The sequence below is a fragment of the Spermophilus citellus genome (genome assembly GCF_964194105.1).
Source record: "Spermophilus citellus genome assembly, chromosome: 4".
Lineage (NCBI taxonomy): Eukaryota > Metazoa > Chordata > Mammalia > Rodentia > Sciuridae > Spermophilus > Spermophilus citellus.
This window is the reverse complement of record NC_138185.1, coordinates 67,452,181-67,476,911: the sequence shown is the minus strand read 5'-3', so window position 1 is coordinate 67,476,911 and position 24,731 is coordinate 67,452,181. Positions and strand designations below refer to the sequence as shown.

At 50.7% G+C, this 24,731-nt stretch overlaps 1 protein-coding gene across 1 annotated transcript; it reads left to right on the top strand.

Moving 5' to 3' along the window:
• Positions 1-598: 598 nt before the first annotated feature.
• On the top strand, positions 599-23,203 carry RHCG (Rh family C glycoprotein; the record flags this gene model as incomplete). Its single annotated transcript, XM_081290261.1, has 10 exons — positions 599-785; positions 9,381-9,567; positions 11,571-11,721; positions 15,916-16,063; positions 16,760-16,926; positions 18,704-18,841; positions 19,013-19,149; positions 19,632-19,756; positions 19,976-20,049; positions 23,030-23,203. The coding sequence occupies 10 exons, from the start codon at positions 599-601 to the stop codon at positions 23,201-23,203; spliced, it is 1,488 nt and encodes a 495-aa protein (XP_081146387.1).
• Between the last annotated feature and the right edge of the window lie 1,528 nt (positions 23,204-24,731).

The window sequence follows — 24,731 nt, the reverse complement described above, 5'->3', positions numbered from 1 at the left end:
TACATTTGTCCCAACTAAGAAAGGAACGCAGGTGCATAATTGTGAAATAAACTCCGAACCTTATCTGGATTTTACATCTTTCCATTAACATCCCTTTTTCTTTTCCACATGCCAATCCCGAGTGCCACATAACATGGAGTTGTCCTGTCTCCCAAGGTTTCTCTGGCCTGACACTTTTTCAGATTTTCCTCATATTTCATTCAAGTATCCTGTATGAATTTTGTAATTTTGGAAAGAAAGGAGCAGGAGGAGGGTTCAGGTGTGGGAATTCCTTCATTCTGATCTCCGTGGGAGACCAAAGACACCTCCCCCTTCTTTCTCTGTTCCTAGGGACAAAAAGGAAAAGAGCAGGTATCAGTGGGATCCACAGAAGTTGGGTCCCCTGATCCCTGCCCTCTGACCCAGCCCAACGCAGGGAGCCTCGGGGCGCCTGGGCTGGGGCTGGGCCCCGTGGGTCGGCTCGCCGGTTGGGCTGCGCGCGGGCGGCTCCGGGTCAGCTGTTCCGCGCCCCCAGCAGCCGCCCCGCCCCTCCGAGCCCTATAAGCTCGCAGCCCCGGAGCTTGCTAACCGCCCGCTGCTCGCCGTCGCGTCCTGCAGCATGGCCCGGAACACCAACCTCCGCTGGAAGCTGCCGCTCACCTGCCTGTTCCTGCAAGTGGCCATGATAGTTCTGTTCGGCGTGTTTGTGCGCTACGACCCCGAGGCCCATGCCCAGTGGTGGGTGGAGAAGAAGCGTAGGAACTTCTCCAGCGACCTTGAAAACGAATTCTACTATCGCTACCCGAGTAAGTCCCACCCTTCGCAGGGCCCACCTGCGGCATCTGCAGGCGGTGCCCACCTGGCTGAGGGCTGCCTGGCTGCACCTCCGCAGCCAGCCTGAGAACGACAGGTAGATAGGGACACCCAGGGGGAGATGCTGCCCCACAGCACCGCCCCCCGCCCCCGGCCCCGCGGCAGGCTCCCCACCAGGGCAATCAAGGACTACTGAGTATCACTCTGGAGAAATGTTCAGATGTGAACACGCTCCTTTTCCTTGTCAAAAACTAGCAGGAAACACTCACCTGGGAAGAGATTTTTTTATTTGGCCACCCCACCAGCCATGAAAGGCCCCCAGCATCCCTGTCCAAGAGCCCTGCTCCATGTCCTCAAAAGCCCAGAGTCCCATTTCAGTCATCAACCTGTGAGTGAGCTGGCTCCCATATCCAGCTGTACAAATATAGGGGTAGGTCCAATGTCAAGGGCCAAAGGGATGGCCCGTCAGTCCTGCTGGGAGGACAGGTAGGGGGGACCAGTGGTGGTGTTGGAACAGGAGGTCATGATACCCATCATTTTTGGGTTTGGAGAAGATCAACCAGCACCCCCTGAATTTTCTGTGTCCTTGGTTCTGTAGTTAAAAGAATGACCCTGGAATCACAGACCCCCTTCCTGTCATGACTGTGCTGCTACCCAAGTGGGCAGTTTTAGGCAAATGACAACCTTGCTGAATCTTAGTTTCCTGGTCTATTGAATAGGGATGGTGATATAAGACCTGTCTCTCGGGGTGGAATAAGGCTGGTGTGAGACAGCTCAGGCACAATGCTAAGTATACATAGGTAATTCCCACTTTGTAATGGCACAATCACTAGAAGAGCACCAAACACAGATATCCAAGGACCCTAGGCTGCTAGGAGATAGAAGAACTGGCCCAAGGTCACTCTGGGCAGCCCAGCCTCCAGCCTCCAAGCCCAGGACTCTTTCCATTCTCTAGTGTTTTCTGATTTTCTACTCCATCTACCAGCAATTCTTCTAACTCTGGGTGCTCACATGGTCATGGAACTGTTAGTTTTGGAAGAGACCCTGAAGTTCATCTCCAACAGGCACCTATATCAACCAATATTCTTTCCCTCCATGGCTTGTACATGGAGGATTCGCTACCTCCAGAGATAATGTTTCACATAGGTCCAAAAAACAACTGCTTATATTCAGAATGGCAGCCTAAGTGAAAAAAGATTGCATTTGGGGTGGTTCCAGGCTCAGTGGAAACCAACTGTATTAAGTGGCTGCCAAAAAGTTAGGACTATGGTGGGGTACAGTCATATAGATATATGGTACCTGAAAGAACGCAGGTGACTGAAAAAGGTGTGCCCCCTGCGGTGAGACCACAGCTACTGGACTGCACTAAGGACTATGTTTTATTTATTTATTCATTCATTCACTCATTTATGGTACTGTGGTTGAACCCAAGGGTGCTTTACCTCTAAACCACACTCCCAGCCTCTTCTTTTTTGTTTTGAGACAAGGTCTCACTCAGTTACCCAGGATGGCCTGGAACTTGGAATTCTCCTGCCTTAGCTCCCAAGTCACTGGGATTTCAGATGTGAACCACAGCACCCAGCTAGAGCTGTGTTTTAAAACATATCTTGACAAGTGTGGGCTTGGAACTGAGGCTCCAAATTCACTCTTCACATTGCCCACCGTTCCTCTCCCTGGTGGGTTACGACCAGGCAAATGGTGAGGCAGACAAGCTTAAAGCTCCCTTTACCTATTTAACTTATCCCTCCAGCTCTTGCTTGCCTTTTTTGCCCCAGAACTGGGCCCCCAGGAAAGTAGTAAGGGCAAGGCTTCCCTTCCATGGGCATTTTTTTTTCTGGTACTGATGATTGCATCCAGTGGCAATTTATGGAGCTACATTCCCAGCCCCCCACCTTTTGTCTTTTTTCCTTTCTTTTTTTTTTTTTTTTTTAAACAGGGTCTTGCTAGGTTGTCCAGGGTCTTGCTAAGTTTGGGAGGATGGCTTCGAACTTGTGGTCCTCCTGTCTCACCCTATAATCATTGGGATTATAGGTGTGTGCCAATACACCTGGCTCCCCTGGACATTTCTGGTCCTTTACATGCCCAGGTAAGTGGAGGGCCTTGAGATCTTACAATGGTGCTTCAGCAACTCACCCCTGTCTGGAAGCAGGGGTGCAGTTCTCACATCTCCCCAGCTCCTGTATCTTTCCCTCCACACCCACCTACTTGCCTTTTATGCTCTACCTTCATTTATTCATTCAATAAGCACTTTTCTCTAGAGTGATCAAGTAATATATCATCTAAAGAGACTTCTGTGAGCAAAGGGAAAGATGCTAGTTATGACATAACAGGACTGAGGCATAAGCAATGACTGTCCCAGAAAATTAGAGCTTACAATCACTCTGAACAAACAAGTTCAATATTCTGGGTCTCTGACCCCAGAGGATTCCCAGACTTATTGGAAGCAGAGAGGTAGACCCCAACACCCTCAGTGGGGCCTATGCTCTGGGCATACAGGCTGTGACAGTTTCCTGGGAAGTAGTACATGGCGAAGAGGTAGAGGCACGGCAGCCCAAAAGTGAGTGCTCCAAAACAAGAGTAGGGTTTGTCAGAGGGGTGGGGAAGTTACCAAGGGTAGAGAGATCCCTGTTCATGAACGGGGTTCCTGAATTTCCTCTATGAGTGCAGGGGAGCACTTGGCCATCAGAGCAGAAAGACATAGGAGAGGTATGTAGTGAGGGAACCTTGGCCTCAAGGTGCTTTGGCAAGGGCAGGAAGGTCCTTCCAACTGCACGTAGATTCCCTCCTTTAACTGGTGTGACCACACCATGAGGAAGGCACTATTGGGATTCCTGTTTTATAGATGAGGAAACTAAAGTCAAAAAGAAGTGTCTTGCAGAACTAATTGATCAAGGAAACCAGGAGCCAGGGGAGCGGCCCTGGGATCTGAGCCCACACTCCTGGTTCACTCTCCTACTCTAGTCTTACCTTTCCCCTCTCCCGGGCTCCAGGTCACAATGGCAATGGTGAGGAGCTAGAGGGTGTGAGGCTTCCTTGCTCAGCTGGAACCCCAGGCCTCAGTTCTTGGGCAGCTTAGGTAACCCCTGAGGGTGTGGGATTAGGGCAGGCCCTTGTGGAACCTTCGCAGGTCTTGGCTCCTGGCCATCAGCACCTGCATGGGCCTCATTCCTACACAGGGAATTAGCAAGCCTGTTAGGCATCTGCGGTTCCCAGCAGAGTCTGGCTCCAACTGTCTTGAACTAGGGCTCAGGAGGGCCTGAGGACGGCTTCCCAGGTATGAACCCCTCAGCAAGAAGCTTGCACAGAACTAGCTAGGAAACCTGCCCTTGCTGAGGCCTTGGAGGCCTGTGGTGCAGTATCCACTGCTGATCTTGAAGCTTTAGGGCCAGTGACCTCAGCCTGAGTGGCAGAAGGAAATGTCTGCCAAGAGGTTGATTCGATGAGAACAAGCTTGGTGGGGGACTCCTCTATGAAGAAAAAAAGAGTGAGCCCTGAGGTGGCGTGTAGCTTGTGGCTGTGAGAAGGGAGAGAACATCTGCGTGCTCACCACGGCCCCCCTGGTGGCAGCTCTTGTGGCTGATGCAAGCAGTGCCAGCTCCGCCCATCAGGGACCTCCAGATGCAGGAAGCAGTTTTTGGCAGGGCAGCCTGGAGAGGGAGCCTGAGGGTCGACATACACTGGCCTTCAGCAAGTAGCCAGCCAGATGCAAAACATCTGTTCAGTCTTGAAAGAGAAAAGGAAAAAAATAACAATTCATATGATTGAGCAATCACTAAAGAACCAGGCCAGTACCAGGCCTTGAATTGGGTTCTCTCATTAAATGTGTGCCTCAGAACCTCTGGGCCAAGTGCTATTTGAGCACTGCCATTATCTCCCATCCATTTTCCCATTTTTTTTCTTTTTTTTTTTTTTTTTTTTTTTTTTTTGGTACCAGGGATTGAACTACTCAGGGGCACTTGACCAATGAGCCACATCCCCATTTTGTATATTATTTAGAGACAAGGTCTCACTGAATTGCTTATCACCTCACTTTTGCTGAGGCTGGCTTTGAACTTGAAATCCTCCTTCCTCTGCCTCCCAAGTCTCTGGGATTACAGGCGTGTACCTGGCTTATCCCCCATTTTTACCAGTAGAGAAACTGAACCAGAGAGATTATGTCCTTTGCTGAAGTCATACACATTATTACTATTTACTTCATTTTAGGCAGCCCCGAACCTCATAAAACAGAAAACAATGACTGATACATTTCAGTGCTATATCAGAACCAGGTTGGAAGAAAAAGACAAAGGTTCATGCCCGGGGAGCAGGAAGCTGGTATCTGTATACTGGGGAGAGGAAAGAAATAGGGACACCCCAAAAGAGGGTCACAGAGAGGCAGGGAACCCAGGGAGCAGGGAGAGGGACAGAGAACTGGTGAGAGGGGAACAGGCAGAGAGGAAGCATGGGGAGGTGAGGACCACCTGCTCCTGCTCTGGGGCCACTGAGAGATGGAAGGTGACCCCAGCACTGCAGATGCCCATTTGACACTCTTCAGCCCTGCCTCTGCCTACATGGCTCCTCTGTGCTACCAGGCAATCAGCACCCTCTCCTTGAAAGGCTTCATCTTCTGTGAACAAACACCGGGGTCCCTCCTCCTCCCTGCCAGCGCCTGTCCCCGCCATGCCTACTAGCTTCACAGTAGTCCTTCTTCCACCTGGGTCTTTCCCTCTCTGTATTCCCATGTTTTGGTTCCCAGCTCTGTTCACAGGCCTGCCCAGTCTTGGCCCACAGCTTCTGCCTCCCAGAGCCAGGCGCTGTCTCTCCCAAGCTGCCAGGGGCTCTCTCACCCCCTTCCTCATCCCTGTTGGTCATGTCCGCTTCACCATGGCCAGCACACTGGACCCAGAACCTCCCTCCCACCACACCACTTCTTCCCTCCTATTTCCTTGTGTTTGTCAACAGCCCTGCCATCCTGCCACCTGCCACCCTGCCATTTGGCTCCCCTCCATGCTTCTGGATTTGTCATTTGAATGCATCCCTCCCTCTCCTTCACAGCGCTCTTCAGTCTGTCACCCATCAGTTCTTCCCAGAATAACCACAATACCTTTTATGGTGCCTCATGTACATCAGCTCAGCCTCCTCCACGGCCATTGGAAACGTGATAAACCACGAAACATGATAATGCATGAAATCAGCTGCACACGTTGAGAAACCTAAGCTAAGGTGTTTGTTCGCGTCAACATGGCACAGAAGCCAAACTCTAAGGGAAGTTCAGAGCATCATGTGAAGCGGGGATGGGGGCCCATGGCTCCCCCACACCAGCTTGTATCCCTGCCCTTCATTTTTCCAGGTCCCCTATGCTTCCTCTAGGTGACTACTAGCCAAGGGGTCTGTGGACATGACATGGGCCTCAAGGAAGCCTGGAGGGGAGATGGATGAGGACAGATGGGGCAGACAAGGTCAAGGTGGCTACAATACAAGCATTGCCCCCAACTACCTTAATCAGGTTTCAGTGGCCACCAGAACATATCAGCTCTGTGGGTGGCAGATACTGGACTAGAAACTCCCCCTTGGGCTTCCTAACTTCTGCACGGCTGGGAGAGCTGGGTGCTGCTGAGACCAAAGCTCTTCAGTCACTTGTGGATGTTCATTGAGAGTCTCCCTGGGTGCACTCACAGAGGCTGGGAATAGGCATGGTCCCACCTTCTTGGATTTTCCTAGTCTGATGGGCTAGAAAAACAAACCAACCTATAATTTCAAATTGTGCTAAGAACTATGAGAGAAAAGAGGCTGCCACAAGGGAGAGAACCCACTTGAAACTGGGTAATGAGGAAGGCCTCTCTGATGACGGCACATTGCTGAGATCCACAGGAGGAGAAGTCTGTAGCCACTCTGAGGGCAAATTCATCCCAGGTGAATGGACCACCACAGGTGAAGACCCTGGAGTGGGACTGAGGAGCAGAGGGGGCCAGAGCAGCTGGGGCTCAGGAGGGAGGGAGGAATGGGGAAAGCGGGGAGGAGGCAGTGGCCTGGCAGGCCCCTGAAAAGTTCCCTTTTCCTTTTTAAACTTTGTATTTGGAAATGATTTCAAATTTACAAAGGTTACTAAAACAGAAGTAGTAGAAAGAAACAGTATACTAGATGGTTTTCTGGTTTTTTTGTTTTGTTTTGTTTGGGTACTGGAGATTAAACCCAGGGGTGCTCTACCACAGAGCCACAACCCAAAGCCTTTTTATTTTCTGTTTTGGGACAGAGTCTCACTAAATTGCTGAGGCTGGCTTCAACTTTCAATCCTCCTGCCTCAATCCCAGCACACACTCAAATACTGTCCTCTACCCAAACCATTTGAGGGTCAGTTACATGAATTAGAATCCACTGCCCTTAAATACTCTCTATATAATTTCCTAGTAATGTAGGCATTCTCTTCCATAGCCACAGCACTCAACTTCACAAATTCATATTGATGCATTACCTTAATTCACTGTTTATATCTGATTTTCTTAGTTGACCAATAATGATGTTTATAGCTCTCCCCTGCATCCCCTCTAGCCAAATACAGGATCCAGTGTATAGAGTTAGATATTATATTTAGTTAGCATGTCTTTTTGTGTGTGTGCCAGAGACTGCACCCAGAAGTACTTAATCACTGAGCCACATTCCCAACTCTTGCTTTTACATTTATTTATTTTTATTCGAGACAGGGTCTCCCTAAGTTGCTTAGGGCCTCACTAAGCTGCTGAGGCTGGCTTTGAACTCTCAATTCTCCTACCTCAGTCTCCTGAGCTGCTGGGATTACAGGCATGCTCCATTGTGCCCAGCTTTGACACAATTTTTAATCTGGAACTTTTTAAAGGCCCTTTCTTCGTCTTGTATGACATTTATTTTTTACATAAATTCATCTTTTTTATTTATTGGTTCTTTTTAGTTATACATGACAACAGAATCCATCTTGATATAATTATGCAAGCATGGAATATATCTTATTCTTGTTAGGATCCCATTCTTATGGATGTACATGATGGTTGACATTGATATCTTTCAAGAATACAGTCTTGCTCCTTTTAACAACAGATTTCCTTGTTCTGTGTTTGACTGATATTTTCTTGTGATTAGACTTGGATTTATGGAGTCCCAGCTAGGATACATACAGGTGATATGAGGCAATATGTATTTCCAGGTATCACATCTGGAGGCACAAAATGTCCATCTGTCATTGGTCATGTTAAGTTTGATCACCCAGTGAAGAATATAGTCTCATTTCTCCACCTGCGTAGTTACTATGGTTGTTTTTCTCCCTCCCTCGCAACTAATAAGCAATCTATAAGAGAGAATCTTTAAGACCGTGAAAATGTCCTGCTCCTTATCAAAATTTCCCCCTGCATTTAGCATCCACTGATAAAATCTTTACAGTGAAAATGATTTTCCAACTCCAGCACTCTCCCCACCTTTTACAGTGGAGTCCCAGCATTCTACTGTAAGCAAGAGTCCCATTGCCACCTCATCTATTTGTTTACCTATTATCATTATGGACTCATGAATTCCTATATTTAAATAGCTTTAATTCATTATGGCACATAATTATTTTGATTCTCAAACTGTTCCAGATTTGGTTGGTGGGAACCCTCCAACCTGGCCCCTGCGTCCTGTGACCCTTGCAGTTCCTTTTAGTGTCTTATACTGCTGTAATTCTTTGCTTCTCAAAGCTCTTGGTCTTCTGTCATCTTCTTGAAGTCTAGAAGTAATATCAGGACTGGAAGGATATTTGGATCATTCAAATTTATCTCTTCAGTTTTATCATTGAGAAGGTGAAGGCTCAAAAGGGGGAGTGGCTTTTCAAGCCAATATTGTGAATTGGTAGAATTGGGTCAGAACTCAGAAGTAGTTAACAATAACACCTGTCCATGTTACAGGGTAGACATGGTTTGGCACTTTACATACACATCTGCATTTAATACCTGCAACATCCATGAAGCCAGCATTACAGAAGGTGCTGAGCCCCAAGTGTGTTTAGTAAATTCCCCAGAGTCATCCATCTAGGAGATGCAGGATCTGGGGTCCAAATTCAAGTGTCAGTGATGTGGGGAAGTTTACTTGCTGCAGGAGGTGGTCCGTGTGCTTGGCCTGTCAAGTCACTGTTTGGCCAGAAGAGCATTGATTTCCCATAGTAAAGAAAAAGGTTTTAGGTGGAGAGGGCGGGGCATAAGGACCCCAGATGGTCTGCACTCTGGACCTTAGACCCTGGGTGTGACTCATGGTCTGGCCCTAAATTCAAATGCCCAGCTGCCCACCCCCATCTGGGGCAGAGCCATTGGGATTGGAGTGTGGAACCAGGAAGCTATCATTCCCAAGGGAAGCTCTAGGGCATCTCCTGACATTATAACCCAGTGGTCTAAGCTAGGGTTCCATCTCGGATCCCCCAGACCAGTCCCTTCCAAAAATGCCAGTGGGGGTGGTGACAGTTCTTCTAGCAGAGGAGCCACTCCTTACTATGCCCAGCCCAGGGTTCGGATGCTCGCATGGAGGGGACGAGGCTTGGAGGGTTAAACGAAGAGATCCCGGGTGGTTTGTCCTGGGCCAGACCCAAGGCTGTGGCTGCGCTCTCCCTGCAGGCTTCCAGGACGTGCACACGATGGTCTTCGTGGGTTTCGGCTTCCTCATGACCTTCCTGCAGCGCTACGGGTTCAGCGCAGTGGGCTTCAACTTCCTGCTCGCGGCCTTCGGCATCCAGTGGGCGCTGCTCCTGCAGGGCTGGCTCCACCACTTTGAAGGCGGCTACATTCTCCTGGGCATCGAGAAGTGAGAGCCGGGCGGCCAGCGGGTGTGACCGTCGGGCAGGGCAGTGGGACTGGCACGGTGGGATGGGGGAAGCTGGTCGGCGACGCAGGACGTGGGTGAGGAAGAGGCGGAGGGGCGGGGTAGTGGGTGTGGGGCCCACAGGTGAGGCAGGGCGCTGTGTGTGTGAGGGAGAGGTAAGGAGGGAGGGGTAAGGGGGGAGGGGTAAGGGTGGGTGGGGGGTAAGGGTGGTGGGGGCAGGGCCTGGACGGTGGGGTGGGGCGGGTTGGCGGCCTGGGGCTGTAAGGGGCTTCTCCAGGTCAGGTTGGGCCTGCAATGGACAGACAGATGGACACCCACACCCGCACACACACACACACACACGCCCACGTGCCCACCTGTGCATTCTGCTTCAGTGACTTCAGGGTGGACTTCATTCCAATGGTGTTCAGGTGATGAGGGAAGGTTCCTCCTCCAAGACAGAGGCTGTAGGGACAAAAGCCCCAGACCCTTCACCCTAGCACGTCAAAATTATCCAGCCCTGTGACCTGGAACCCAGATAGGGGAGCCGGAGGCCTAAGCCAGCCTCAGAAGGTCCCTTGTTGAACAAGGAAATAAGGAGTACAGCAACTTGAGGATTCTCTGCCAGCAATGCTTCTACTCCCTCCCCCAGGGAGCAGGCATTAGAAAGAGCTGTGAGACAGGCACCAAGTGTGGGGTTTAGGGCTTGAAACTATCCTGCTTCAGACTCCAAAAGTAGGCGGCCCTGTCCTCAAGTTGCACCTGCATTCTTCTCAATGACCTTTCTCTGATAACTTTCTGTTTGATGAGTACCACTCGACCCTCCCCACCAAGTAACTCAGTCTCCTCTGTTCTGAGGTGCCCTCCTCCAAGCCTCCACCTACCCACAACACCAAACACAGGATATAAAATAAATTTTTTATTTAACTAAAAATTTAAATTTTTATTTAACTAAAAAATTAAATAAATTTAAATTTTAACTTGCCAAAAGTCAGTGGGCAAAGCAGTCCTCTCACTGAATGGTCAGATTCCTTCATCAAACTTTATCCCATGGCAGCAATTTATGCTGCCTGGGACAAAATCAAGAGCCTTCGGGAAAGAGTGCAGTGGTGCACACTTATAATCTCAGTGACTCGTGAGGCTGAGGCAGGAGGATCACAAGTTCAAGGCCAGCGAGGGCAACTTTTAGCAAGACCCTGTTTCTCAGGGTGCTGAGAGCCACACCCAGGGTCTGCTTTGGAATCCAAAACATCTTTGCTGCTGTCAGGGGACTAGGAGGCCCCAGTCAGGCAAAATGGGCGTATGGATGGAACCAGAATCTGCTGTGGCCATACAGTGTCCTCCTGGCTGTCCACCTCTCTATCAGTCCTCTACTGGGCCCAGATTTGAGAGTGCCTGTGTGCCTGCTCCTTTGTCTCCATTTTCTCTGGGCATCTTCCTGCCACTTCCTTCCTCCCAGTCCCATCGAGACCCCTCCTTCCTGAAGGATACTCAGTCAGTGTGTGTCTCTCTCTCCCCCAGCCCCTCCCCCCAGCCTCTCTGGCAGGTAAGGGAAGGCTTCAGTAGCTCAAGTCCCTGCAAGGCCCTGATAGCCAGTGGGGCAGGTATGCACAGGATGAGGCTGAAGGTCTGGAGCAGAGGCCACGTTGGCTGGAGTAATCAGAGAAAGAGGAGGCAGTGAAAGGACATTCTGGAAGGACAGCTGGAAGACAGAAGCAGAACAGGGCCCCAAATAAGGCTCCACTCGGGTACCCTCAACACAAACTGTTTGCAAAGAGTGTGGGCTGCAGGGCAGGGCGTGGCATCTTGTGGGTGCCACTCTGCTCCTGGCACTTTACCTGTGCAGCCTGAAATGTTACGTTCCCATTACCACAGGTGGGAAAACTGAGGCTCGAGTTAAGCCACAAGCCCAAATCCACAGGTGACCCAAGTCCAGACTCAAGCCCTGGGCTTAGAGAGTCGGTTGGTGCTGTCGCCCCAGCCCCTCTTGGCCTATCTCTCCGCAGCCTCATCAATGCTGACTTCTGCGTGGCCTCTGTCTGCGTGGCTTTTGGGGCAGTTCTGGGCAAAGTCAGCCCAGTCCAGTTGCTCATCATGACCTTCTTCCAAGTGACCCTCTTCACGGTGAATGAGTTCATTCTCCTCAACCTGCTAGAGGTGAGCGGGGCTCAGACTGGGGTCGGGGGCAGAGGGGACACTGGTGAGGATACAGAAAGGGAGGGCTAGAGACACATGCCAGCTTGGCAAGTCACTCAACCTCCTGAACTTCAATTTCCTCATCTCTGCAGTAGGAGTAATGGCATGTTCTGGGCAGACCTGATAGTCTACTTAACACGTCAGCCCTGGGCAGAGCAGTGTTCTCTGAATGTTGGGGTTTTCCCCTTTCTTTTCCATCTGATGGAAGTAATGGGGAGTTCCTGCACGTACTCCTGCCTGCATGCTACCTCTCCAGATTGTTCTGCCAAGAAAAGGACCAGTGTATAGAGGGAACAAATCTGTTTGTAATGATCCCAGCGGAGTGTCCGTGTACGGGTGCATGTGTTGTGTCCCGCACAACTTGCCATTCACATGGACTCTGGAAAGAATGCTGCCCTCTAGGGTTGGCTGATTCCTTGGCCCAGATAAGGGGCATCATGGACCTCTGACTCTCAGGAACCTCCTTGATGCCTTTGGGTGAAAGAGGGCCCCTTCTCCACTCACCCCATCAGGCCAATCTCCACCAGCGGCCAAAATGGCCTGTTAATAATGCATATGGTGGGGGGGGGGGGGCTGTGGCTGTGGCTCAGTGGTAGTGCACTTGCCTGGCATGTGTGAGGCACTAGGTTCAATTCTCAGCACTACATACAAATAAATAAAATTAAAATCTATCAACAACTAAAAAAAAATTAAAATACTGCATATGGGACTGTCCCCTAATACAAACCCAGGGTTGGTTTGGAACTTCACTTAGAATAGTATCTAACTTGTTCTAAAGACCTCTATGTCCTGACCCCAACCCTTCTCCCCAAGCTTCTGGTCCACCCTCTCCCCACCTTCTGTGCTCTGCCTGTGGCCTCCTGCCTGCTTCCCAGACGCACCAGGCAGGTGCTGCCCGAGGCCTTTGTGCTGGCTGTTTCCTTCGCCTGGAAGGGCCATCCTTATCCTGCTCATTGCTGAGGCTTCATTGGATTCCCCTGCACAGCGTCGCTCCCCTCGTCCCCTCCCAGGCACTGTCCCTCATGTTTCCCGAACTGTTTCCTTCATGGCACTTGGCCTTTCCTGACAAGGGCAGAGAACCCGCTCTGTCTGGGCCGTCTCTATCCCAGCCCCTCACCGGTGCCAACAGGTGCTCAACGGAGTATTTGTCCAGTGAAGGGACTCTGGAGTCAGCGGGCCTGTTGGGCAGAGAGGGGACTCTAGTGGCTCAATCTGGCTGAGAAGGGAGTTTAGAAAGGTGACAGGGATGCGGGAGGAGCCTGGATCACAAAGACCCCACAAAGTCACAAAGTCGGTGCTCAGGAGTCCTGAGGGCAGTGGGGAGCCATGGGGGGTTCTAAGCAGGGGGATGACACAGATGGACCCATGTAATGAAAATGTCACTTTCACTCTGGTGACAAGAACAGAGGAGGCAGGGAGCTCAGTAAGAGGCCATCCTGGTCACTCTGGTAAAAAGATAATGGGACTGGAACTGGTTTGGTGCACTGAAAAGAAAGAGGATGTTTCAAGAGAAATAAAGGAGGAGAATAAACGGGCCTAGGGGACGAACTAGGGTCAAGGAGAAGAAAGTTAGGCCAGGCGAGGGGTTGGCAGGGGTCAAGCTCTGAGATCTGAAGCCACTGCAAAGGCAGCATTTGGGGTCTTAATGAAGAGGCAGGGAATGCTCCTTAACACGGAAAACCCTGTCCCAGTCTTTGCTGCAGTTAATTCTTTTAGAGCATCTTTCAGCGTCTCATTGAGACAAATTTAAATGCAATTATCCTCAATGACATGTAAGGAGCGGTGTCCTTTACTGGATTCTGCTCTGAATGTGTGACATGGGTTAACTCCCCAAATTCTCATCTTAAAGATGACAATCATTACCCTCACTTCACAGGTAAGAACACTGAGGCTCAGAGAGTCTAAGGGCCTCATCCAAGGACACAGAGCTAGTAAAGGCACTCATGAAGTTGAGAGTCAAGAGCCCAGCCCTGTCAGCGACAAGTTCTGTGACCTTGGATGACACACTGACCTCTCTGTCTGGGTTTCCCATCTGCCTTAGTGTATTTTATGCTGCCATCACAAAATATTAGAGGCTGAGTAATTTATAATGAACAGAAATGTATTTTTCCGAGTTCTGGAGGCAGGGAAGTTCAAGGTTGAGGGGCTGGTACCTGTTGAGAGCCTTCTTGCTTTGTAAAAGTGTTACCGAACCCAGGTCAGAAGGCTCGTCCCTTAGAAAAACCAAGGAAGAAGAGATGAATGTTCAGGAGGAAAAAAAGGCTTTACTCACTGACCAAAGGATGGAGAAGAGGGAGCTTTGCTCACAAGTCAGCTTCTCTACTCCAGAGGGTACAGGGGTTACAGATATAGGACAGGAATAATGAGGGGGAAAGGGAGAGAAAGGGAGGGTGGGCGGCTAATAAAGCAGAGGAATATTCATGTCTTTTCTGGGAATAGGTGGAGATCTTCTAGAAACTCAGGTGCCACCTCTTTTCCCCCTTTCATGGTCTGGTGTTTCTGGTCATGGTGGCTGATAGGTGTCTTTAACCCTGAAAGGGGAGAGGAGAGAGGAGGCAAGTCTAGGTCAAGTTATCCCTGTATTATAGTTCTGGATACAACATTTCTCAAATGATCCATATGTCTACATGCTGTGCGTGTAGAATTTGACCCAAAGGTTAAGGCAGCAAAGGAGACGGACAACATGAAGGCAGAGGTGCCTCGCCTTCTCATCCCATCCCAGTCACCCACGGAGCATCTGCAGGCCCAAGTGAAGAGTCAGCGATTTCAGCAAAAGTAGCCTTCAAGTCCCTGAAACGTAACCTAGGCAACTGTTATCACTATAACCCACTCACCAGAGGTGTTATCTACAGCAAAGCTAGTGGGAAACTAATTATGTATTGCTTCAGCCATGTGACCTCCAAAATTAGTGATTTTTTAAATCAAGTAGGAGCAAACAAAGCTAAAGTGTTTACTTAGATTTTTTTCCCAGTAACAACCATAGGACAGAGGGCAGAAAGGCAAAAGAGGACGAGAACAAGAAAGAGAGGACAAGCTGGGTGCAGTGTCGCACGCGTGCAATCCCCAGCTACTTGGGAGGCTGAGGCAGGAGGATCACAAACAACAGCAAGGCACTGAGCAGCTCAGTGAGACCCCATCTCTAAATATAATACATAATAGGCCTGGGGATGTGGCTGAGTGGTCAAGTGCCCCTGAGTATGATCCCTGGTACCCCCACCCCCCCCAAAAAAAAGAGGATGAACCCACTTTTATAATAAACCTGCTCTGGAGGTAAGGAGCCCATACCCCCAATAATGACATTAGTCCACTTCTGAGCCCTTGTGACTTAATCACCCCTTAAAGGTCCCCTCTGCACTAGGGATGAAGTTTCCAAGATATGAACTGGGGGGACACAGTCCAACCAGCTCCAGTGGAGGAGTGAACCTGGTCTGGTCCTCTGAGCCTGGTTCTGAGTGGGAAGGAGGCTGAAGAGAGGGGAGGGGCCCTACGGCTATCAAGCACCTGTTGAGTGCCAGGCCCGAGCCAGATGTCATTCACAAGCTGTCTAGTTTAATTCTGACAACAGCCCTGCTAAGTCACTATGACCTCCCCCACTTTGCAAATGAGGAACTTGAGAAGAAGTCAAGCCAGAAGTGGGACAGGAAGTGACAGACGAGGAGGGGACGATTCTGCCTGTGCCAACTTAGGGGGATGGAGAGGGGCAGGTAGTGGGAGGTTGGCCTGGTGATTGGAGAGCAAGGACTGTGACAGGATGCAAGAGTGGGTAATGGCAGTCCAGGTGGGAGGTGTTGGAGCAGTTGTGTAAAATGAAACACGAAATCTGGAGACCCAAGGGAAGGGGAGAATTCCCAGGAGGCCAGTAGGTGACAAACTAGGGGGTTGCCCTGGGTTCTAACTCTCCGTGTGACTGTGTGACTGAGCAAATTCCTCTCCATGTGTGGGTTTCCCCATCTGGGATCATCCCATTTGTTAGGTGACAGGCCTCCGGGCTGGGTTCAGGGGTTCCCACTGCCCCTTCCCCAGCTGATTGGTCTGTGGGGGCCCCAGGCTGTGCCCTGCAGCCTGAGGAGTCAAGAGACAGCTGAGAGCCTGTAGGAAATGCTGGGGAGGGAGGATCAGACAGTGCCAGACCCTGACGGGCTCCTTGCACTACAGGTGAAGGATGCGGGGGGCTCCATGACCATCCACACTTTTGGTGCCTACTTTGGGCTCACGGTGACCTGGATCCTATACCGACGCAATCTCGAGCAGAGCAAGCAGAGGCAGAGTTCTGCGTACCACTCGGACCTCTTTTCCATGATTGGTGAGAGTGGCCAGGGTGGCTGAGGGCTGCCTTGGTTTGTGAGGGCTGCCCTGAAGGGTGAGGGTGGCCTTGATGGGTGGAGACTGCCATGATGGACCAGGGCTGTCATGATCACTCCTGAGTCCCGCTGCGGGATACCCGGGAGAGGCAGAGGGAGGCTGCCGGTAGGGGATTCTAGGACCCCAGGAGTCTGTCACTCTTCCTAATGTTCGCCCTAGAATGCTCTGAGGCAGATGTAGTGGTCACCAGGAACTGGCCACTCCATCCCTGGGCTAGGGCAAGGTGTGCATTCTTACCTCCTGTGCCCATTCATTCATGAGAACCCATGCGACCAGGCCTCCCTGGTATTTTAGAGCCCAGCCCCGCCCTCAGGAGGTCCTCACAGTGCAGCGTGAGGCAGCAGGGCCACCACATAATCTCCCTACAGTGGACAGAAGATTCTACCCTGCGGTGCTGGGGGAGTGGGACAGGGGGACCAGTTGACTTCCTGGTCAGCTGTGGAAGGCTGAGTGGGAGAGGTAGGTGAGAAAGGCAGGGAGGACCTTCCAGGAGGAGCCCCTGGCTTGAGCAAAGCTATGGAAGTGGGGGACACCTGGGCCATAAGGTCACTTGGCATTTCAGCGCTGAAGGGCAGGGTCTCTGCCGGGGCTCTAACACCTATTCCCTTGGACCCTGGTCCTCTCTGGGCCCACCCAGGCACCCTCTTCCTGTGGATATTCTGGCCCAGCTTCAACTCAGCCATGTCCTACCATGGGGATGCCCAGCACCGAGCTGCCCTCAATACCTACTGCTCCCTGGCGGCCAGTGTGCTCACCTCCGTGGCAATGTCCAGTGCCCTGAACAAGAAGGGCAAGCTGGACATGGTGAGTAGCGGGGGCCTCGGGGTTCGGGAGGGATACCTCTTGCCTGCCTGTGCCTGGTGGGCACTGATGGCCACGACCTGCCAACACCTCCAGAAGCAGGCAGCATCTGGATGAGCTCTCTATCTCTCAGGTGAAGAAACTGATCAGAACATCCCTGGTGTGGGGCAGAAGCCAGGACAGGATTCTTTTTTGTTGTTGTTACCAGGGATGGAACTCAGAAGCACTCAACCACTCAACCCCTGAGCCATATCCCCAGCCCTATTTTGTATTTTGTTTAGAGACAGGGTCTCACTGAGTTGCTTAGTGCCTCACCATTGCTGAGGCCGGCTTTGGACTCGCAAGTCTCCTGTCTCAGCCTCCCGAGCAGCTGGGATTACAGGTGTGCGCCACCGCACCCAGCAGAAACAGATTCTTGAGGTTCTGCTTGTGGGCTGCTCAGGACAGGCTGGCTCCTTCTGCTCCTCAGTCTCCTCCTGCTGTTTGGGTACCAACAGCCACCATGGGCTGAGCATGGCCTCAGGTCTTCCTCCACGTTGCTGGAGCCAAGTCCAGACACTAACCATCAGGCTCTTCAAGCTGCCCCAGCCCCATCCCACACACTTTAGGAGCATCCCTTGTTCACTTTACTGATGAAGTTTACGGGGTAGATATGGTGGCACACAGTGTCCTTTCTATCATACCATTTGCTTGGGTTTTATTGTGGTACTGAGGATTGAATCCAGGAGTGCTCTACCACTGAGCTACATCCCCAGCCCTCCCCCCGCCTCTCTCTCTCTCCCTCTCTCTCTCTCTCCCCCCCCCCTCTTTGAAACAGGGTCTTGCTAGGTTGCCCAGGCTGGCCTCCAACTTGTGATCCTCCTGCCTCAGCCTCCTGAGCAGCTGGGATTACAGGTGTGCGTCACTGCACCCGGCACACACCATTGGTTTTTGTGGGTTTTTTGTTTTGTTTTGATTTTGTGGTGCTGGGGATGGAATCCAAGGCCTGGTACATGCTGGGTAAGTGCTCTACCACTGAGTCACATCCACAGCCTTCATGTCACACCGCTGGGACCTCTATTTTGAGGTGGGAGGGACAGACCTCATGAGTGTTGGCAGATTTTTTTCTATAAAAACAAAAGTGGAGACGCCAGCTCCCCATCATGGCCTGCACTTCTTGACTTATGAACTGAGGCACTGTCAGGAGGACCTGTCATAGGGTCCCAGTCATGGTCCCTAGTTGCACTAGACACAGAGGTGGCCCTCAGGCACCGAAGGGAACACACTTGTTGCTCCCAAAGCCACATGCAGGGGGGGGTGTCAAATAGACTAAAGGAATAGGTTCATCTTTCTGCCCCTCACAGCTCTGCGCTTTTAAGTTATTTAACCTGCCTGCACCTCCGTCTCTTTACCTGCACACCCATCTCCAAGGCTTGCTGTGGAGACGGAATGAACCAGTCCCCACAGTAAGCAGTACAGCCCCTGGGGCAGGCTGACACTCAGCATCAGCGGATGGGATGGGGACATGTAGTCCCACAGGCATGGTATGGACAGGAAGGGCACCTGCAGGTGCACTGACTGGCCCACTGGCATGTTCAGCAGCACATAGGACACAGAAGATGCCCAGGCCTGCTGGGCTGGGTGGGTGGCATGCTTGCAGAGCACACAGAGGGCTGCCCAGGCCTGCTGAGGTGGACTCTGAGCCATTCCTGGCTGGGTGTTGCCCTCGTGCAGTGTGGAAGCTCATGCCAGTGCTCCAGGGAGAGAACTGAGCCTCTGCCTGCTCTGCCCGCCCTGCCAGGTGCACATCCAGAATGCCACGCTCGCAGGAGGGGTGGGCGTGGGCACCGCTGCGGAGATGATGCTCATGCCCTACGGCTCCCTCATCGTTGGTTTCATCTGCGGCTTCTTCTCCACCCTGGGTTTTGTGTATATAATGGTGAGGGCCCCAGGCAGGGGCTGGGGCTGTTTTCCTGTCAGTGGGGGGGAAGTTCCTAGGGAGGGAGCCAAGGGCTAGAGAATCCTGGGTCCCTGTGTATAGGAGGGCCACCAGAATCCTGCAGCCCCGGCTGCAGCCTCCTTGCTGAGTACCACCCACCTCCCCCCTCAGCCATTCCTGGAGTCCCGGCTGCGGATCCAGGATACCTGTGGCATTCACAACCTGCATGGCATCCCCGGAATCATAGGTGGCATCGTGGGTGCTGTGACGGCAGTTTATGCCAAGCCTGACATATATGGAGATCCAGGGTAAATGCGGAGGAGGTGCGGGGAGGTGGGGCTCCCTCCTTTCTTCTCCATCCCTCCTTCCTTCGGGCCCTCTGAGGTCCAATATCATTTCTTTTCCCCCTTCCTTCCTTACTCTGGACCATTGTGCTGTGGGTCTCTCCCCAACCACATCCCTTCATAAGAATCTCAGAGAGGCCAGGTGCCGTGGCACACGCCTATAATCCCAGCACCTCGGGAGGCTGAGGTAGGAGGATCACAAGTTCAAACCAGCCTCAGCAACTTAGTGAGGTCCTGAGAAACTCAGTGAGACCCTGTCTCTAAATAAAATACAAAAAAAGTCTCAGAGAAAGATGACTGATTTGTACAGCACCCCCATTTTGTAGATGAGAAGGCTGAGGGACAGGGTTTGTCTAGACTTGGTATCCATGCACTTTTGTGGGGTGGCAGCAAGTGGTTAACTGGCATCTTTGTGGGACCCTGACCTGCCCTCTCTCTCTGCCCAGCATAGTCCATTCCCTTGACTTTCACCATTTCAAGGCCTGGTCCACCACAAAAACACAGGGCGAGTTCCAGGCATATGGCCTCCTGCTGACCTTGGCCATGGCCTTTGGGGGCGGCATCATCCTGGGTAAGTGATAGTAGCTGGGCCAGAGAAGGTGGCATCCCTGTGAGGCTCCTGAGTGGGGGACCCAAGAGCTTGTTCCAGGGTGAGCTGGGAGCGCCCAGGATTCCCTCATATCTGCCCTTCTGGCTGTGGGACTGGGGGGATGTGGGTCCCAGCTGAGAGCAAAGGCTAGGATGGGTGGTAAGTGTTTTCTGACCTCTTGTGACCTCCAACTTTCTTTAGGGCTCATTTTGAGATTACCATTCTGGGGACAAGCTGCTGATGACAATTGCTTTGAAGATGCCGTCTACTGGGAGGTGAGTCCTATAGACTCGTCCCCTTGCCAGGCAGCTGTATCCCCGCCTCCCTGCATCCTCTGGTCTGGGGTACACACCTGTGTCATCCTGCTCCTCTACCTGGGAGACTGCCTCTCTTGTGGTTTGAAGTCTCTTCTCTCTCTTCCCTTCTGAACCCCAGGCTTTGGAAGGGGTCATGTGTATGTGTACCTCTCTTTTTGCACTCCCTGAAGGGACACAGAAGCAGCCTATGGTCAGAGCTGTGGCTGGAGCATCCACAGGTAGCTGTATTCTGGCAGTGACTTCTGAGGTCTGCCCTTACCCCCACCTCACAGCAGCAGTACCAGGAATTTGTTAGTAATGCAAATTCTCACATCCCATCCAGACCTCCTGAATCCAAAAGCAGAACTCTGCTTTAACAAGCCCTCCAGGTGATTCTAATAGAAAAAAAAAATCACATTGCAGGGCTGGGGATGTAAGCTCAGCTGCAGAGCCCTTGCCTAGCATGTTCAAGACCTTGGGTTCCATCCCCAGTACTGGAGTTGGGGGGAGCACATCTGAGAACTAGTGGCTTTTCCAAGCATTCCAATGTCCAGTCTTAGCCCAGAGACTTAGATTTAATTGGTCTGGGGGTTGGATCTGGATATTAGAATATTTTTAAAGCTTGCTGGGTGATTCTAAAATCCAGCCTGGATTAAGAATCAAAGTGCAATGCCCAATTTCATTCTCTGTTAGAACCACCTGGAGACCTTGTAAAACTGCACTTTCCCCCAGGTAAAAATACACCTGCCCAGAGAGTTTAATTCAGCAAAACCAGGACCCAATATGAACAAGCCTGCAAGTGATGGTGGTACAAAAACTGAATTTTACAACATGCCACTACTTCCATCACACAGAAGCGTGTCAGTACATTGTTCTAAAGCTGTAAATGGTGAAATGTAGCAGACCTCAGTTTCTTTAAAAACATACCATAGGGGCTGGGGATGTGGCTCAAGCGGTAGCGCGCTCGCCTCTCGTGCGTGCGGCCCGGGTTCGATCCTCAGCACCACATACCAACAAAGATGTTGTGTCTGCCGAGAACTAAAAAAAATAAATATTAAAAATTCTCTCTCTGTCTCTCTCTCTCTCCTCTCTCACTCTCTCTTTTAAAAAAAAAAAACAAACATACCATAATTTGGGCTTTCTGTGGCTTAAGGTAGGGCTCTCTCCCCTCAGATTGTTATTGCCGTGGCTCACCTGCATTGGATGGTGGAGGATGCCTCCTGCATGTCCCCATGACAAGGGTGAGGACCAGACTGTGTCTCTGCACCCTGGAAGGAGGGACATCACTGCCTTTCATTTGGCTCTGTGTTTTTAAAACCATACCAAAAGTTTCCAGGGTAATTTTAATTAATATCCACCATAATCCACATATAACTCTAATATGATTTATACAATTCATATAATTTTGTATATGTAACTAATAAGTCTTTGGAATTAACTATTTAATTTTTTTTAAATTATAAAATGACTAGGAAACCCAATAAAGAAATTCTGGAGCCAGGCCTGATGGCACATACCTTGTAATCCCAGCAACTTGGGAGGCCGAGGCAGAATGATTGCAAGTTTAAGGCCAGCCTCAACAACTTAGCAAGACCCTGTATCAAAATAAAATAAAAAGTTAAAAGGGTTGGAGCTGTATCTCAGTGATAAAGAAAGCCCTGGTAGGTTTAATCTCCAGTACAAAAACAAAAACAAAACTGCTAATGTGGGCTGGGACCATAGCTCAGTGGTAGAGCGCTTGCCTGGCATCTATGAGGCACTGGGTTCAATCCTCAGCACCACATAAAAATAAGTAAAATAAAGGTCCATTGACAACTAAAAAAAACCCCCAATATTTAAAAAACTGCTAATGTTTTTGGTATATATGCTTTCCTTTCATTCTCTTTTTCTCTGTGTGTAATTTTTCTTGAGATCATATTACTCACTCAATTTTATATTCTTTTTCTTGAACTCAGGAACACTCGATCACTGAGCCACATCCCCAGCCCTTTTTTGTGTTTTATTTAGAGGCAGGATTTCACTGAGTTGCTCAGCACCTTGCTCTTGCTGAGGCTGGCTTTGAACTTGAGATCCTCCTGCCTCAGCCTCTTCAGCCCCTGGGATTCAATTTTATATCCTGCTCTGTCCCTTTACCTCTCCAGCATAAGAGTTGTTCTGTTGAATTACATTTCTAATACACTTTCCTTTTTCTCTGCACAATTATTTTCATTCTGAACAAAAACTATTTGAGATGCCACACTTAGAAACCACACAGGTTGCATGCTAATGAAATAAACCAGAAACGTTATCCCAATTCCATAAATATTTTGTTTTAATCTTTAGGATTTATCCCAAATTCACAACTGCTCTCAGATGTATACCTTCAGCAGTCCTTGGTTGGGAGTAACAAATCAATAGGAGCAAAAGCCATCAGACAATACCTGAGGTCCCTGGGTATTCTACCTGGGAGGGGAAGTGGCTTCCCAGAGGATGGGGGTGAGACGGATATTCCCCAGGACCACAGAGAGGCAGTCTTTTTTGAGGACAAGGCAGACCTGATCTGCCTCAACCCTACTCCACCTCCCAGACCCACCTCCAGTCTCCTTTGCACTTCCGCCATTCCCTTTTTGGCCCTATTAGAAGGTGCCTCATCTCTCAGAAATGGATTCTGCGCAACCTCCCAGAATCCCTCCAGGATGGGTGATGACGGCAGTGTCCACCACAACTCTAATATCTCTCTCTGTTTCACCTGAGTGCCTCGCCATTGTTTTTGTGGCGCAAGGACCCTGTCTCCTCCTTGGACGGAGCTTCACAGGAAGCAGGGGCAAGTTACAAAGCGGCATGCAATTTTCATAATGACCACACGGTGGCGCTCGCCACCCACCATTTGCGCTCCTGGCTCACCCAGTTAGTTGAACTACATCAGGGACACTTGCCCTGCCCGGGAGAGGTCCCACTGAGTTGTTTCCTCTCTTCACAGATGCATGAAGAGAAGAGCACTGTCTACCTCCCTGAGGACCCCACCCTCAAGCCTCCAGCACCCTCAGTACCCTTGTCACCCTCAGTACCTGCAGCACCCTTATCATCCTCAGAACCCTTGGGACATTCAGTACCCTTGGCACCCTTGGTATCTTCAACCTCCTTGATACCCTAAGCTCCCAAGGCAGGGGAGAAGCAGGTGAGATGAATTCTGCTTGTCATAGGAGATGCTGGGCTGGCTTTCTGCAGAGTGGGGGAGTTGGGGGGAGGGAGAGAGCAGATCTCAGAATCAGACACCAACAAAAGGCAAGCATGAAGAAATGAGGATGTGCTGGGCACAGTGGTGTCAACCTGTAATCCCAGCCACTCTGGAGGCTGAGGCAGGAAGATCACAAGTTTGAGGCCAGCCTTGGCAACTTGAGACTCTTTCTCAAAATTAAAAAATCAAAAGGACCAGAGATGTAGCTCAGTAGAAGAGCATCCCTGGGTTCCATCCACAGTACACAGAGAGAGAGGGAGGGAGGGAGGGAAGGATGTGAGCTTTCATTCCTCCTGCCTGAGGTGGTGTGGGCAGGCTGCACTGGGAAAATATATGGAAAGAACCCTGGGGCACACTTTCAGTTTGTGACTATGCTTTCTAGCCATATCACTTTAACCACGCTTCAGTTTCCTCCTCCATAGCAGTGAAGTTGAAGTTGGGCAGGAGTTGTGCGTAGCTGTAATCCTCATGACTCAGGAGAATGAGGCAGGAGGATCACAAACTGGAGGCCAGCCTCAGAAACTTAGTGAAACCCTGTTCCTAAATAAAAAATTTTAAAAAAAAGTGGAGCTGACAAGTCTGGCTCTATTCAGTCAGTGAACTCCAGGCATGAGTCTTCCTATCTCCTTCCTTCTTTTCATCTACCTCCTCTATGGGATGCAGCAGCCCTGGCCCAGAGATCACATACCTAATCATCTAGAAAATTCCATGGGGCAGGGTAATTATTTCCCTCTTTTTAATAGAAAATGATACTAAGAAAGGTTCAGGATCTTCAAAGCCACACAGCAGGCTAGGCCTGCTGCCCTAGCCCTGGACCCCTCCTCCTTTCCTGGTCAGTATTATTATTCTTATAGGTATTTGCACTCCTTAGAGACCAGAGCTTAGAAATAGCTGCGTCTGGTGCAAAAAGGCTGAGTGGCATGGATGGAGAGAATGCCATGATTCTCGGGACAAGTTAACCTTGCAGCAGGGTGTGGTGTCATGCACTTGTAGTCCCAGCTACTCTGGGGGCTGAGGCAGGAGGATCTCTTGAGCCCCCAAATTTGAGTCCAGAAACTAAAACCAAAAAATCTACCTTAGAAACAAGAAAAGTGAAACTGTGACCCATTGCTCCTAGTGTCCATCCTGTCCAGAAAAGAAAGTGTGCCAAGAGGCTACAGCAGGACTGGCAGTGACCAGTTGTCCTTGGCTCTCTCCCTGCAGGCTCCACAGACTGTTGGGGGCTCTGGAAGGAGCTGGTGCTGACCTTAGCTGGGGACTCAAGAGCAAGCAGCAGCATCCTGCCTGCTGCCCTGGCCCTGGACCCCTCCTTCCGCCCCTGCCTTCAGCCCAGGGGCTCCGCCTGGGAAAGGAGAAGGAGGAACTGCAGACAAGTAGGCTTTCAAGCCAAGGTCCCACTGAAGAAGGTTTGCCCCTGCCTGGGGTCTTGGTGGCCACTTCCTGA